The sequence below is a fragment of the Aquarana catesbeiana genome, linkage group LG02 (assembly GCF_042186555.1).
Source record: "Aquarana catesbeiana isolate 2022-GZ linkage group LG02, ASM4218655v1, whole genome shotgun sequence".
In the NCBI taxonomy this organism is placed as follows: domain Eukaryota; kingdom Metazoa; phylum Chordata; class Amphibia; order Anura; family Ranidae; genus Aquarana; species Aquarana catesbeiana.
Genome location: NC_133325.1, coordinates 592,919,995 through 592,934,868, shown reverse-complemented (window position 1 = coordinate 592,934,868; position 14,874 = coordinate 592,919,995). Strand labels below are relative to the sequence as shown.

Sequence of the window (14,874 nt, the reverse complement as noted above, 5' to 3'; positions counted from 1 at the left end):
CCGGGGGCACCTGATGCAAGGACAGACTCTGCCGGGGGCACCTAATGCAAGGACAGACTCTGCCGGGGGCACCTAATGCAAGGACAGACTCTGCCGGGGGCACCTGATGCAAGGACGGACTCTGCTGGTGGCAGGCGACGTGGCTAGTGACACGCTCAGGGATCCCACTGATTCGGCATTATGGTGAGTTGAATGATTTAATTTTATATTACAATGTAATAATAGAAATAATGCGCTTCAATCATCCTGACACCATAACAACCATGGTGCCGGGATGATTGAAGCGTTAACACCAGGCGTATCTTTATCTGCTGATTGTTAAACTTTCTGGAATACACATATTTCTATTGTGTAGGATCTGGGGCTGCTGTCCCGTCATTCCCCTCTCCCCCTCTCCCCCTTTCCTTCTCCCCCTTTCCCTCTCCATCCCTCATTCATCTCAGACTCTAACCACACTCTCTTGAGCCACGCCCATTTAAGACACACACAAGCCACGCCCAGTTTTCACATAAGCCACGCCCAGTTTCGATGTGGCGCGTTTTGCTAAGCCACGCCTACAAACGAATGCCCCGCCCCTAATTATTGTACAGCTCCAAAAATAAAAAGAAAAACTGCGCTGCAGAGCAAAAAAGGTCAAAGGTAAAAGCTGCACACAAAATACACCAATATCTGTGTATACCATTAAAAAAATAAAAAATAAATAAAGTGCGCTAATTATATGAAAATACACACATAGATGTGAATACATGTGGGTAGTAGTAAAAACCACAATCTACTGAGAGCAAGTAAATGACTCCATGAGTGGTAAAAATATATAAGTGCAAAACATAAAAACTCAAATAAAAAGAAGAAACAAAAAATGTGTACATGTGAAATACAATGATATTAATAGCATGAAAATCTGAAAATCAAACAAACTCAGTCCATGGGTTCAAATATAAAAAGTTCATCAGTGAAAAGAAGCTTCCATCCACTATACAGCTCAGCAGCAACTAATCCCCCTATGAGTGGATTGACAAGGGAGAGAGATGTGCAGGATGGTGCAAATCCACTGGCGGTGACTCCAATAAGTAAGAAAGTGATAAAGGTGGACTCTTACCCTCCGTGTTGGACCCCCTCCTTGGCAGGGCAAAAGCCTTTTGCCACACTGGGAGCAAGAGAGCTTTCCTTCCCCCCTCTCCAGGCGTTTCACTTGGACCAGCCCGGATCGGAGACAACATTCCTAACAGCTGCTGGGAGATCTTCTCATTACATGGTCCCTGCAGAGGGCAAAAATCTGCATGCCTGATAGACCCTGCCAAGGAGGGGGTCCAACACGGAGGGTAAGAGTCCACCTTTATCACTTTCTTACTTATTGGAGTCACCGCCAGTGGATTTGCACCATCCTGCACATCTCTCTCCCTTGTCAATCCACTCATAGGGGGGATTAGTTGCTGCTGAGCTGTATAGTGGATGGAAGCTTCTTTTCACTGATGAACTTTTTATATTTGAACCCATGGACTGAGTTTGTTTGATTTTCAGATTTTCATGCTATTAATATCATTGTATTTCACATGTACACATTTTTTGTTTCTTCTTTTTATTTGAGTTTTTATGTTTTGCACTTATATATTTTTACCACTCATGGAGTCATTTACTTGCTCTCAGTAGATTGTGGTTTTTACTACTACCCACATGTATTCACATCTATGTGTGTATTTTCATATAATTAGCGCACTTTATTTATTTTATTGTACAGCTCCGCCTACAGCCAAAAAAGTGTCCCACATATTTTTTTTACAACGTTGGCAACTATGTGAATGTATGTTGACGGACATGTTAAAACTAGGGTTGCCACCTGTCTAGGATTCACCCAGACAGTCCAGGTTGTGACTCATGTGTCCGGGTGTCAGTCCACCTGAAACCTGGACACATTATTCTAACAGGAATGTAGCTTGGAACAGGGCTTTACTTTACTATGTGTGCCTCATATTCTCTTTGGAGTGCCCAAAGGTATCCTAGGTCTGTTACAATCCCATAGTGTATATTTAAAAAAAAAAAATTTCTGTGCGCCGCTAAAGTGTTCGGGTTTGGACTGAAATGGATAAAATATACCTGCATTTTGGCGCATGTCAGTGTGAATTAACCCTTAGTATCACTTGAAATGTCTGTATGCCTACTATCAGCATGCAATAAAGCCCCACCACGAGTGTTATCTATGCAGCATGGCTATTGACAGCACACGTCCACTCCCACATGCTCTTCCATACTGAGCTGCCTGTCCCTCCTTCCCACAATCCAACCTAACCTGCTACACCCCTCTCCGTCACTCTTCTACCTCACCCAACACTCTCCTGACAGACAAAGAGCTTTTCCAATGACGATAGAGCTACAGCCAACTGTCGTCATCGCCACGCCCCCATCGCTAAACCAGATGGGTCCTAACGGGAGAGCGAGAGAGAAAAAAAAAGAGTAAGTTGCTAGAGTCCTGAGGACCTTAGCGGGAGGGATGCGAGATGACGTAAGTCAACAAAGGTCACGTGCCTCTAGCGCTGCCCCAGCAGTGGCCACGCGGGGAGAGGGTGGAAAGGGGGGGGGGGTGTGAGGCGAGGCGTGGCCTCTGGCAAAGCCGAGCGAGTGGGCGGGGCCGGAGCACGGCAGCGGCGGCGGCGGGCTGTGCGAGTACGTGCGCGCTATTGAGCGAGAAAAAAAGTGCGTGTGCGATGCTGGGTGACACCGTTCTCGCACAACTTTGTTCTGAATAAGCTCGGGGAGGAGGGGCAGGCGGCGGCAGCTCGTACCTGACGTGTTGAGTGGGACTGTACGGGAAAGCACTATGTAAAAGTCCAACAGTGTAAACAAGACATTAGAGAGTGTTGCCGTGTGTCCAGCATGAGGCGCCCCTTGGTCTGTAGTCTTAGCTAGTTCCCGGAGAGGAGGAGGGGGGAATGTGGAGGTAGTCGGAGGAGGAGGTGGTGGGGGGGGAGTGAGCCCCACAATAAGGCGGTGTGTTTACACGCCCGGCCATTTCCTCACACAGGAGTACCGCCGCCGTGTGACTGCCAGTGACGCTGCATTTCCATGAAATCGTGCGGAGTGTCGCTCTCCGCCGCAGCTGTGCTCTCTGCTGCCGCCGCTGCTGCCTCCCTCGGTGATGAGGAAAAGAAAATGGCGGCGGGAAAAGCGAGCGAGAGCGAAGAGGACTTCCCTAACCTGACAGCGGATGAGAGAGAAGCCTTGGCCGGCCTCGACAGGTTGGGTTCCCCCCCATTTATATATATATATATGTCTATGTATTTCTATGTGTGTCCGCTCACGGTGATTTCCCTCTTCTCTCCCCCTCTCTCCTCTCCTGTGTGGCCCGGGATGTGCCCCGCTATAGCCGCCTCTATGGATTTTTAAGGCTTCATGAAGATGGCGCCAGAACGAAGGCCTTGCTGTCCAAGGTAAGCTTGTTTATGGAGGAGGAGGAGGAAAGTGATCATGGCTGGAGCCCACACGTGTGTGCATTGTACAGGGAGGGCCCCTGACCTCCTCATACATGGGGGTCACTCATCACAATCTACCCCCCCCCCCCAAATACTGGTTGTGTGTTCCTGGATGATCACTACAAAGACCACCATCACCTTCCCAGGACTTGGACTCTACAACTTTATCAGCATTGGAGGGACCCCTGCCATCATGTATGGGCAGGCCGTGCTGTTTACCTTCCGGGCAGTCGGACAGGGGACAGGGTTTAGCATGCAGCTAGTTGTATACCTAGTGCAAATTGTCACTACCATGATGGCGGGTAATATGGAGTGTTGTGTATACTTTAATCACTTGACCTCTGAAAAATGTACCCCCCCCCCAAGCCATTTGTTTTTTTGCAATATGGCACTGCGTTACTTTACCTGACAATTGTGCAGTCATGCAATGCTGCACCCAAATAAAATTAGTCGTTTTTTTTTTCCCCACAAATAACTTTTTTCTTTTGATGGTATTTGATCACCCCTGCGGTTTTTATTTTTTGCACTATAAACAAAAAAAAAACAAACTATTTTTTTTTGCTTTCTGCTTACAGCAGAAAGTAAAATGTAGTATGTATTATTATTATATATATATTTTTAAATATCCAATAAAATTGAAAAATCCCAATAAGCTTTGAAGTTATAATATCTACAAACTATGGGAAATTTTTATTCATTTTTTTTACTAGTAATGGAGGCAATCAGCAACATAAAGCCGACTGGGATTTTGGTTTGCGCAAAGGTTATAGCGTCTGCAAACTCTGGGATATTTTTTTTTCTTACTAGTAATGGCGGCAATCAGCGACTTAATGCGGACTGCGATTTTTGTTTGTGCAAAGGTTATAGCATCTGCAAACTCTTGAATATCTTTATTTTTTTTTTTTTTTAATAGTAGTAATGGCAATCAGCGACTTAAAGCGGACTGCAATTTTTGTTTGCGCAAAAGTTATAGCGTCTGCAAACTCTGGGATATTTTTATTCATTTTTTTACTAGTAATTAAGGATGAGCTCCGGCGTGTTCGCACACTCCATGTGCCGAGCCCGCCAGGAAGTCGGCGCTGCGCTAATCACAGGCAGTGAGACATTCCCCGATCTCTGCAGCCGCGCATTGGAAAAAATGTCTCACTGCCTGTGATTTGCGCAGCGCCGTGCCGACTTCCTGGCGGGCTCGGCACGTGGAGTGTGCGAACACGTCGGAGCTCCTCCTTACTAGTAATGGTGGCGATCAGCGACTTATTGCAGGACTGTGATATTGCGGTGTACGTTATGACTCCTTTTGGGGACCAGTGACACTAAAATAGTGGTCAGTGCTAAAAAGATATGCATTGTTACTGTACTAATGACACTGGCTGGGAAGGTGTTAGCATCAGGGGCGATCAAAGGGTTAACACTGTGCCTAGCCAGTGTTTTGCTATATTGTGTGAAGCCCTTTTACTAGGGGAATAGATGGAATTTAATCCCTGCTGTGCAGGGATACAAATCCCATCTCTTCTCTCCTTTCAGAATGGCAAGTTGCCTTGTTTACATAGGTAAACATCAGTCTGTCTGCCTAACAATCGATGGGTGCCGGCAGACATTGGGTACCATGCACCTGACAATTGGCTTTTGCTGTGTGTAATCACATCGGAAGTGAGCTGGCGGTGTGCATGCGTTCCCCCTACCCGGGAGAGTCGGATCATGTGCACATATACGTGATCCGGCGCACAGGTGCTGCCTTGTAGCAGTAAAACTGCTATAGGGCGGATCTTAAGTAGTTAAAGGAGACCTTTACTGAGAGCCGTACAAAGGCCGCCATCGCTGATCAATTAAATACTGGCTAAGCTGAAATGGACTGTGAAGAACAGTCAGGTGCAGAACTTTTAAGCTGAGTAGACAATACAAGTTTTTATTTATTTATTTTTTCAATCAACCCAGTGGGCTGAGTAAAAAAAAAAAAAAAAAATCCTCCGATTGTTGTTCTAACACATCCGTTGGTGTGGTGATCTCCCAGCTGAGCTATTGTGTTCTGACATGAGTACCGCCCTCCCACCAGCACACACTGATCAGCACTGATGGTGATTGGCTGCAAGCTCTGATTGGATGCTGGTTTTCCATCATGCTCATTCTACCGCCTCCTGTCAGACAGGACGAAAGGTGGCCAGTTCCTGCCAAACCAACTGTTTTCAACCCATGTGTACCCAGCCCTAGAATCCCTATGGAGCCCTGAGGTGTTTGTGGTTCATGGGCCCGATGCCATCATTCATAAAGGGTCGGTATGGACAAATAATCGTGTTTTGGCTTTTGACTTGAATCCCTGAAATGTTTGTACAGGGTTTAGCATGCAGCAAATTTAATTTTACACAGCAGTATTCCTAGTGCAAATTACCAGTACCATGATGGCAGGTAACATTGAAACAATGCTTATGTATTGTTTATACTTTAAAGGAGACATTTACCAAGACCCCTATTGACTGGACTGTTGACCACTTGCATACTGGCAAAGCTGAAATAGACTGTAAAGAGCATAGTAGAAAGAGGTGTAGAACTTTTAGAACCCCTGTGGGCCCTGAGTGGTTTGCAGGCCCTGAGCTGTTTCCTGCACATGGGGCCCCCTGCCATCATGCATATAGGGGTCAGCATGGACAGACAATGTAGTTTGGCTTTTGACATGAATCGATGATACCTTTTTTGTACAGGGTTTGGCATGCAGCGAATTGAATCTTGCATACAGTACTGTGATGGCAAATTAGGAAACATTGCTTATGAATTGTGGATACTTAGCAGGAGACCTTTATTGAGAGCCCTATAAAGGCCGTTGTTGACCATTTAAATACTGGCAAACCTGAAATAGACTGAAGAGCAGTCAGGTGCAGAACTTTAAGAACCCCCTATGGGCCCTGAGTGGTGTACAGTATATGGGCCCTGTGCCATCATGCATTTAAGGTCATGTGGACATTTGTTACAGGGTTTAACATGCAGCGAAGGTTACACAGCAGTATACCCAGTATAAATTACCAGTACCACAAGGGCAGATAATATGGAAGCGATGCCTATGTCTTGTATATACTTTAAAGAAAACCTTTACTGAAAGCTGTACAAAGGCCGCCATTGCTCAAAACCTTCTGAAGGCTTGTAAAGCTGAAATAGACTGAGGAACACTGGAGTGCAGAACATTTAGTATCCCCATTGGGCCCCAGACTTTCAGTTCATGAGCCTCTGCCATTGTGCATATAGGGTCAGCATGGACAGGCAATTGGTGTTTGACTTTTGGTATGTCTATGACATTTACAGTGTTTCTACTTTGAATAGAATCTTACATAAGTTTACCTATTACAAATTACCTGTGTCATAATGGCAGATAATACGGAAGCAATGCTTATGTTTGTACTTTAAAAGAGACCTTTACTGAGAGCCGCACAAAGGTCGCCATTGCTGATCCCTTAAATACTGGCAAAGCTGACATGGACTGTGAAGAGCAGTTGAGAACAGATCTTTTAGCATCCCTATGGGGCCCTAAACGGTTTCAATTTGCAGGCCCTGAGCTCTTTTCCGTTCATAGGCCCTGAAATATTTCAGTTCACGGGCCTCTTGCCATCATGCATATAGGGGGCAACATGGACAGACTTTGCTGTATGGCCTTTGACATGGGTCAATGAAACATTTGCGCAGGGTTTATCATGCAGTGTTTGTACTCTGAATTGGATCTTACACAGCAGTATTCCTAGTGCAAATTACCGGTACCATGATGGCAAATCATATGGAAGCAATGCTTATGTATACTTTTAGAGGAGGTCTTTACTTACAGACATCCAAAGAATGCCATTGCTGATCACTTACATACTGGCAAAGCTGAAATGGACTGTGTAGAGCAGTTGAATGCAGAACCCCTTTGGGCCCTGAGTGGTTTCAGTTCATTCGCCTTGCCATTGTGCAAATAGGGTCAGCATGGACAGATATTTGTGTTTGGCTTCTGGTGGAGGTTATTAAAACAATTGTGCAGGGTTTAGAATGTAGTGTTTGAACTCTGAATTGGATCTTTCACAGCAGTATACTCATTTCATGTTACTGACATCATTATGGCAGATAATATGGAAGCAATGCTGCTTATGTATCATTTAGGATCACTTGATAATCTTTACTGAGAGCTGTACAAGGCCACAATTATTGATCACCTTTATAAAGACTTGCAAAGCTGAAATGGACTGTGAAAAGAACTTTTCTTAGTATCCCCATGGGTCCTGAGCAGTTCATTGGCTCTCTGCCATCATGCATAAGGGTCAGCATGGACAGACACTGGTCTTTGGCTTCTGGAATGGGTCAATGAAACATTTGTGCAGGGTTTAGTGTTTGAACCTTCAGTTGAAGCTTATTCTGCAGTGTCCTTATTGCAGATTACTGGTACCATGATAAGACATGGAAGAACTGCTTATGTATTGTGTATATTTAAAAGAGACCTGAGTACTGTACAACGGCCACCATTGCTGGTCATCTTAAGACTCGCAAAGCTGAAATGGACTTTGAAGAGTACTCAAGTGCAGACGTTTATTGTCATCCCTGTGTATTGTGTTTTCAGTTTGTGGATACCTGGCTGTTTCATTTCATGGGCCCTCTGCCATCGGGTGTAAGGATTAGCATGGTCAGATTTTGGTGTTTGGCTTCTTGTATGGGTCAGTGAAACATTTCTGCAGTGTTTGTACTCTGAACAGTATATCTTGTGGAGGTATATATACCTCTGCAAATGACTAGAACCATAATGGCAGATAAGGAAGCAATGCATCCTGCGACAATGTGTATGGTGTATATGTAATGTGTATGTTGTGTATATGTAATGTGTATGGTGTATATGTATTATGTATATGTAATGTGTATGGTGTATATGTAAAAGAGTTCTTTACTGACTGTAGTACAAAGACCACTATTGCTGATTCCCACCTAAAGACTTGCAGAGCTGAAATTGATTGGAGTGCTCAAGTTTATTAGCATCCCTATGAGCCCTGAGCAGCTTCCAGTTCATATGGACAGACATTTGATTTTCCATTTTTGGTCTGTGAAACATTTCTGCTAGATTTGCAATGCAGCGACTGAACTTTGAATTAGTTCTTATGTTGGGTATACTCTTTGCAAATGACTGACACCATGATGGCAGAGAACATGGAAACAATGCTGACAAGGAATATGATTGTTGTGTAGGATCCCTTGATAATCTTGGAGACCTTTTTACTCAGAAAGCAATACAAAGGTCACCATTGCTGATTACTTTTTTGTAAAATAAAATGTCTAAAGACTTGAAAAGCTGAAATGATTTTATTATGAAGAGTGATAAAGTGCAGAACTATAACATCCCAATGGGTTCCCCAGGGTCGGGGGTTCCTGGTAGCTGCTTGTCCTGTCCTGTGTAATGTGTGTGCAGATTGGCTCCTACTCTGTCCATTGACACGGCCCATATGGGATAATATCTCAAATCTTCTTTATTCCTATACAAAGTAGTTGTTCTTGATGTGTGTTTGAGTCTTTGTTACTGCAATAACACATGTGTTAGGATGGAGATCTGGAGCCATCATGTTTATTGCAGGTTTAGGTGCATTTTATCCAAGTGCTCCATGCCCCCCTCTTTATGTTGATGTATGAGCTTTTCCCACTGCTATAACATAGGGGTGCCATAAAGTGCTAGTACATGCCTCTGTCCATAGACATAGCTTAGATGGGAGATCTTACTTATTGATTATGTATAGTGCAGGCTTTGGGTGCCTTTATCCTAAATCGCCTGCCTAAGTGATCCCCGATGTAAGTCCATGAGAAGTAACCGTGGTTTCTGGGGACGTGTTTTGTTGTCCATACGCCTTTGTCAGTGCTGTGACACAGGAGTGTGTTTTTGTTCTCAGTCGGCCTGTGTGTAATGGCATACAAACAATACGTCAGGCTGCATGTGCTGAGCTGGGTGTGCAGGCTGCCTGGCAGGGCGAGCTCCATGCATGGGGCTTGTAGGTGGTCAGCATGGCTCCTATACGGGGCACGGCCCTTGAGTGCCATACGGTCCTTGTGCCCGGATCGTACAGATTTTGGCATGGTCAGAAAGTGGGCTAAAACTTGTGCGGGGGGTGATTGTCAGTGGGAAGAATGGTAGGGTGGATCGGAAACATTAGTGAGCGCCGCTGCACTTCAATGGCCGCTTTATCTCCATTCTCCTCTATTTCTGTTGCGTCAAAGTTGTGTTCGGATCTCAGTCGGGATCGCTCATCCCCTCTGTCATTTAGTTTTTAAGTAATGGCTGCTCCTCCCGGCCCAAGATGGCGGGACAGGGAAGGGAGAAGAGGGGAGGAGAAAAAAGAAGAGAAAGGAGTCGCCAACAATATATTGACTGTGGATTTACAATGATGCCAAATCAGACGTGTAGTAAAGGAAAGGCGTTCGGAGCTCCCCATATGTGGTGGCCGCCTGCTGTGTGTGTCACTCGCTCACCACATTTACAGCGCTTCTAATCCCATCAACCTGTAGCTGGTCCGGAGTGTATATGGGGGAGGGGAGCCTCGGACGGACAGAGGTGTCGGTGACAGCAATGATCGCTCTGTCCCGGATCTCCACCGCCCGAGAGAGAGAGTGACATTTTCCTGCCTGCATGTTGGCAGTAATGAGGATCTCGCACAACCCTTGCCTGGCATTCCAGATAAATATACACGCACCTTGTTATACACTTTCTCCTTCACTTTCTGCAATTGGTTTTGACTTTAGAAACAATACTTTTTTTGCTACTAACTAGTCTGTGTATTTGATGACTGCTCTATAAGTGTCTACAGTCTGATTATATGCCTGAAATATATACCAACCAAAACATCAGATTGCTCAATTAGTTACTTGCTAAACCATATATTGATTTTATTTCGTTTGCTCTGTCACTTTTTTTTAAACTTTTGCCATCAGTATGGTTAGTCAATAGTTTTAACTTCATTACAGTTTTTTGCCTTCATATTTGTCATAAATCAAAGGTGTATTCTTACTAACATATAAAATCCGCAGTGGTGCAGTCGTAATCTTTGCTTGCTAACCAAAAAGAACATACAAAAAAGTGTCTGAAATATATCTACCATTTAACATTGTAAAGCAGTTCTCCCTGTGTGTTTATTTCTATTGATGTTGCCATGGATGTTGTCTGTTTAACAAGGATATTGGTGTTCTCCCCTCTGTACTACTTCTCAGCTGCTTGTGTTAAATATTGTATCAATACGGCTGTACTGACAAACTAGTGGCTCCAATCCCCGATTTGCTGCATGAACCCCGGTAACATCATGTAGTAGCCTGGAAAGCCAGCTTAGCCATATTCAGTGAAGATCTGCTGTGACTGGTCGTGCAAAGAAGTAACCAATCGGAGACAGCCTCGTGATGTAACTGGAGAGGGACATGCAGAGAAATGAAGTGTAGGAGAGGTTGCATGTGACAGCAGACTGGTGCAGGTAAAAGGGGATATTTGAATCAGGGAATTCTATTAGATGTTTCCAAAATACCTTTTGTTCAAACATTGGGAACATTCTGTGGAGTGTGGGAATGCAGTTTAGTAGTGTTAAAAAATGGCAGTTACCGAACTTTAATATAAGTTTAATATAATATAATGCATTACAGTAGACACTCATCTTTTTGCTTATTTTAGCTTTGCTCGTAGCATACCCTAATACTATTTTTACTTGCACATTTTCTGTGTCTTTTGAACTAATCATTAAAGTGTATGTAAAGAAAACACATTTTTGGAGACCATCTTCTTCCTTCCCTTTTTTTGTTTTGCCACATACCCCTTCAGGTAGATTTTCTCTTCCTTTACAAACTAAAGGAAGTGAGGGAAACTCCCTCATAGTTCCCATTGGAAGATTTAACCTCTATTCCTGTCTATTCCCAACAGACAGTAATAGATGGAAACAAATTTGGCTTCTTGTACACTTTATATTTAAACATTTTAATGCTTCCAGAAGGCATATATAATAGAATTTCAATAGGGGACAGCTAACACTAAAGTCAGACAGAGCGTTGTAGGGCTGGCCATATATATATTTTTTCTGGTGCTTAGTTAGAAATAATGAGTTGTCGCACATTTTTGTACCTTCTGATAAAGTGGATATTAAAGTTATTCTGGTTCTTGTACTTAGTTGATTCAATGCTAAGAGACATACAATTGATGACTGTTCAACAGTGGCTTTAGTTCAGTGTGAAGGACAAAAAGCATTGGTTGGAACACATTGTGATATTGCAATAAAAGCATCCACAGCTTCAGTCTAAAAAAACAGTGCTAAGAAAATATGGGGAGTCTTCCATTGTTGTCTTTAACATTTCTAGTTGTCTGGCTGTCATGTTGATTTATAGGCTTTCTGCTTTAAAGTGGAAGAAAAGCCTGACTATAACTATTTTTAATTTTCCCTCACCCCTCCTCCTATCTATCCTTCCTAACGTATCAGAAAGATGTGTGTGCTTATCTGTTTTTAATCTCCTCCTGTCTGTCCCCTGTGGCTGTGAGTGGCTGCTGTGGGAGAGAGAAGGGAACATGGGCAACGGCTGGGCCATAGGAGCCTATGGGTAAAGAAATGGTCGTTATCTATCATTCCCCTACACAGCTGCAGGACCATGTGACTAGACCAGAGCAGATTGAAAATAGATAAGTACACAGTTTATTTTTATATGGTTTAGGTAGGAGGTGGGGGAAGGAACGTTTTTAGGAATAGATATAATTAGGCTTTTATATCACTTTATGTCACTTGCAAGTATTTCAATCAGGAGTTTAAAAACTTTTTTTTTTTAGTTTTGGATAGAGTGGAGATGGATTAGAACGGTAGCCAATTTTTATTGCTGTCTGTGACCTAAAGCTATACAATTAATCGTTAAAAAATAGTTATCGCAATTCAACACCCCCCCCCCCCCTCACGATCTTAAAGAGGCGTTCTGTGTTTATTATAGGGGTGCAACGGATCGTCATCGATCCGTGATCCGACCCGCGGAGGTTGCTCCGTACGGGACACCCGCGATCCGCGGAGCGCTCTGTGGCCTCGGCCATAGGAAAGGCCGCGGCTTCGGCCTAGCTCCAGAGCGGCGGCCATCTTGGTACACCCGGTGGCCGTTTAGCACGTGATCGCTCCATCATATGAAGGAGCGATCACTTGTAACAAACCGGCGTCACGTCATGACGCCGGTTCCTCTCTCCCCTCTGTGTACTGATCTGTACAGTGGAGGGGAGAGATCGGATGGCAGCAGTGCCAATACTCTGCAATGCCCTGCCAATACTCTGCAATGCTCTGCTACAATACCCTGCCAAAACTCTGCAATGCCCTGCTGTAATACCCTGCCAATTCTCTGCAATACCCTGCTGCAATACCCTGCCAATTCTCTGCAATGCCCTGCTGCAATGCCCTGCTGCAATGCCCTGACAATACCCTGCCAATAGTCTGCCATACCCTGCCAATAGTCTGCCATACCCTGCCAATAGTCTGCCATACCCTGCCAATAGTCTGCCATACCCTGCCAATAGTCTGCCATACCCTGCCAATAGTCTGCCATACCCTGCCAATAGTCTGCCATACCCTGCCAATAGTCTGCCATACCCTGCCAATAGTCTGCCATACCCTGCCAATAGTCTGCCATACCCTGCCAATAGTCTGCCATACCCTGCCAATAGTCTGCCATACCCTGCCAATAGTCTGCCATACCCTGCCAATATACCCGCCAATGCCCTGCCAAACCTTGCCAATAGGGAGATTGTGGATATTACAGTGGGGGAGATTTTTTTTTTTTTTGTTGATCCGAAAATGATCCGAACCGTGACTCCTGATCCGAGGAACGATCCGAACCGTGAGTTTTTTGATCCGTTGCACCCCTAGTTTATTAGCTGTCAGCAGCTACAAAAAGTGTAGCTGCTGACTTTTAATAAACGCACACTCACCTGTCCTACGGACCAGCGATGCGGCTGCCCGAAGCCTTGTTTCTCTGCCTGCCTCTCTCCGGCACCAGCATCACTAGTGTGGGCACCAGGCTGTGACAGCTTGCGGCTTCACAGCCAGGAGCGTACTGCATCTCCTGAATGGCTAGGCACTCTTCTGGGAGATTGCAGAAGATTGCAGGGAGAGGAGAACTTCCGCTCGGAGCTGCACTCTGAACGGAAGTGGGAGCTGGGTACCTGTCAACTAGGTACCTGCCCCCCACCCCAAAAAAAATTACATGCCAAATGTGGCATGTCGGTAGTCCTTAAAGCGGAAGTTCTACTTTTGGGTGAAACTCTGCTTTAAGACCCCTTTCACACTGGCACCGATCTATGTTGGCAGCAAAGCGCCGCTAGTTCTAGCAGCGCTTTACCCTCCTTTTAAATGCGCCCAAAAAGCGTTTAAGTGCTTTGCAGGCGCTTCGGCAGCGGTGCCCATGCATTTCCAATGGGCAGGGGCGGTGGAGGAGCGGTGTATACACCGCTCCAAAGATGCTGCTTGCAGGACTTTTTCTAAGATCCTGCAAGCGCACCGCTCCAGTGCGAAAGCACTCGGGCTCTCACGCCGGAGCTGCAGGGGAGGCGTTTTGCACGTTCTTTACAGGCGCTATTGTTGGCCCTTTAGCGCCTGAAAAACGCCTTCAGTGTGAAAGGGATCTAATACAGCATTTCTCTGGTTCATGTTAAACAAGTGCAGAGGTGTTCTCTGCTTTGAGCTGTCAAAAGGAAAAAAAAAAACTCAGCTGGCAAATGTTTATCAACAACGATAAAGAGAAACCATGTATCTCGGGTCTTTTAGATCAAAGGAATAAACTTCAGTCTGTAAATGAGGTCAGTTTAACCACTTCAAGACTAAGGGTCGGTTCACACATGGGCAACACGACTTTAGCGCGACTTTGTACCGCGACTTCAACGCGGCTTCAGCGCGACTTTAGCGCGACTTCAGCGCGACTTCGGCAAATTACGAGGCGACTTGAAGTCGCCTCCATGACAGGCGACTTCGCCTGTGGCCAATCACCTCTCTGGGAGGGAGGGGTTTTCTCTGCAAAGTCGCTTGAGAGATCCGACTTGCAGGCGACTTACATTGAGTTGAATGGGTACAAGTCGCCTACAAGTCGGATAGAAGTAGTACAGGAACCTTTTCTGAAGTCGGAGCGACTTCAGTAGTGTCAATTAAGACGCTCCCATTGCCTACCATGATAATCTAAATGCAAAGCGACTTGGGGCGACTTGAGGGCGTACAAGTCGGATCCCAAGTCGCCCCAGTGTGAACCGACCCTAAACCTTTTGTTGACACTTGTTGCTTACAAGTTAAAATCTGTATTTTTTGCTAAAAATTTACTTGGTACCCCCAAACATTAATTTTTTCTTTTAATAGAGACCCTAGAGAATAAAATGGAGGTCGTCACAATATTTTATATCGGACTGTATTTACGCAGCGGTCTTTCAAACCAATTT

General features: G+C 44.9%; 1 protein-coding gene across 4 annotated transcripts in view; it reads left to right on the top strand.

Moving 5' to 3' along the window:
• The first annotated feature begins 2,596 nt into the window (after positions 1–2,596).
• Positions 2,597–14,874, top strand: part of KDM6A (lysine demethylase 6A) — a 249,491-nt gene continuing 237,213 nt past the window's right edge. For all 4 annotated transcript variants that reach the window (XM_073616273.1, XM_073616271.1, XM_073616272.1 and 1 more), the window contains exons 1-2: positions 2,597–3,233; positions 3,362–3,425. In XM_073616273.1, coding sequence (XP_073472374.1) covers positions 3,061–3,233; positions 3,362–3,425 — 237 coding nt within the window. In that variant the 5' untranslated portion in view covers positions 2,597–3,060. The remainder of the gene's footprint in view (positions 3,234–3,361; positions 3,426–14,874) is intronic.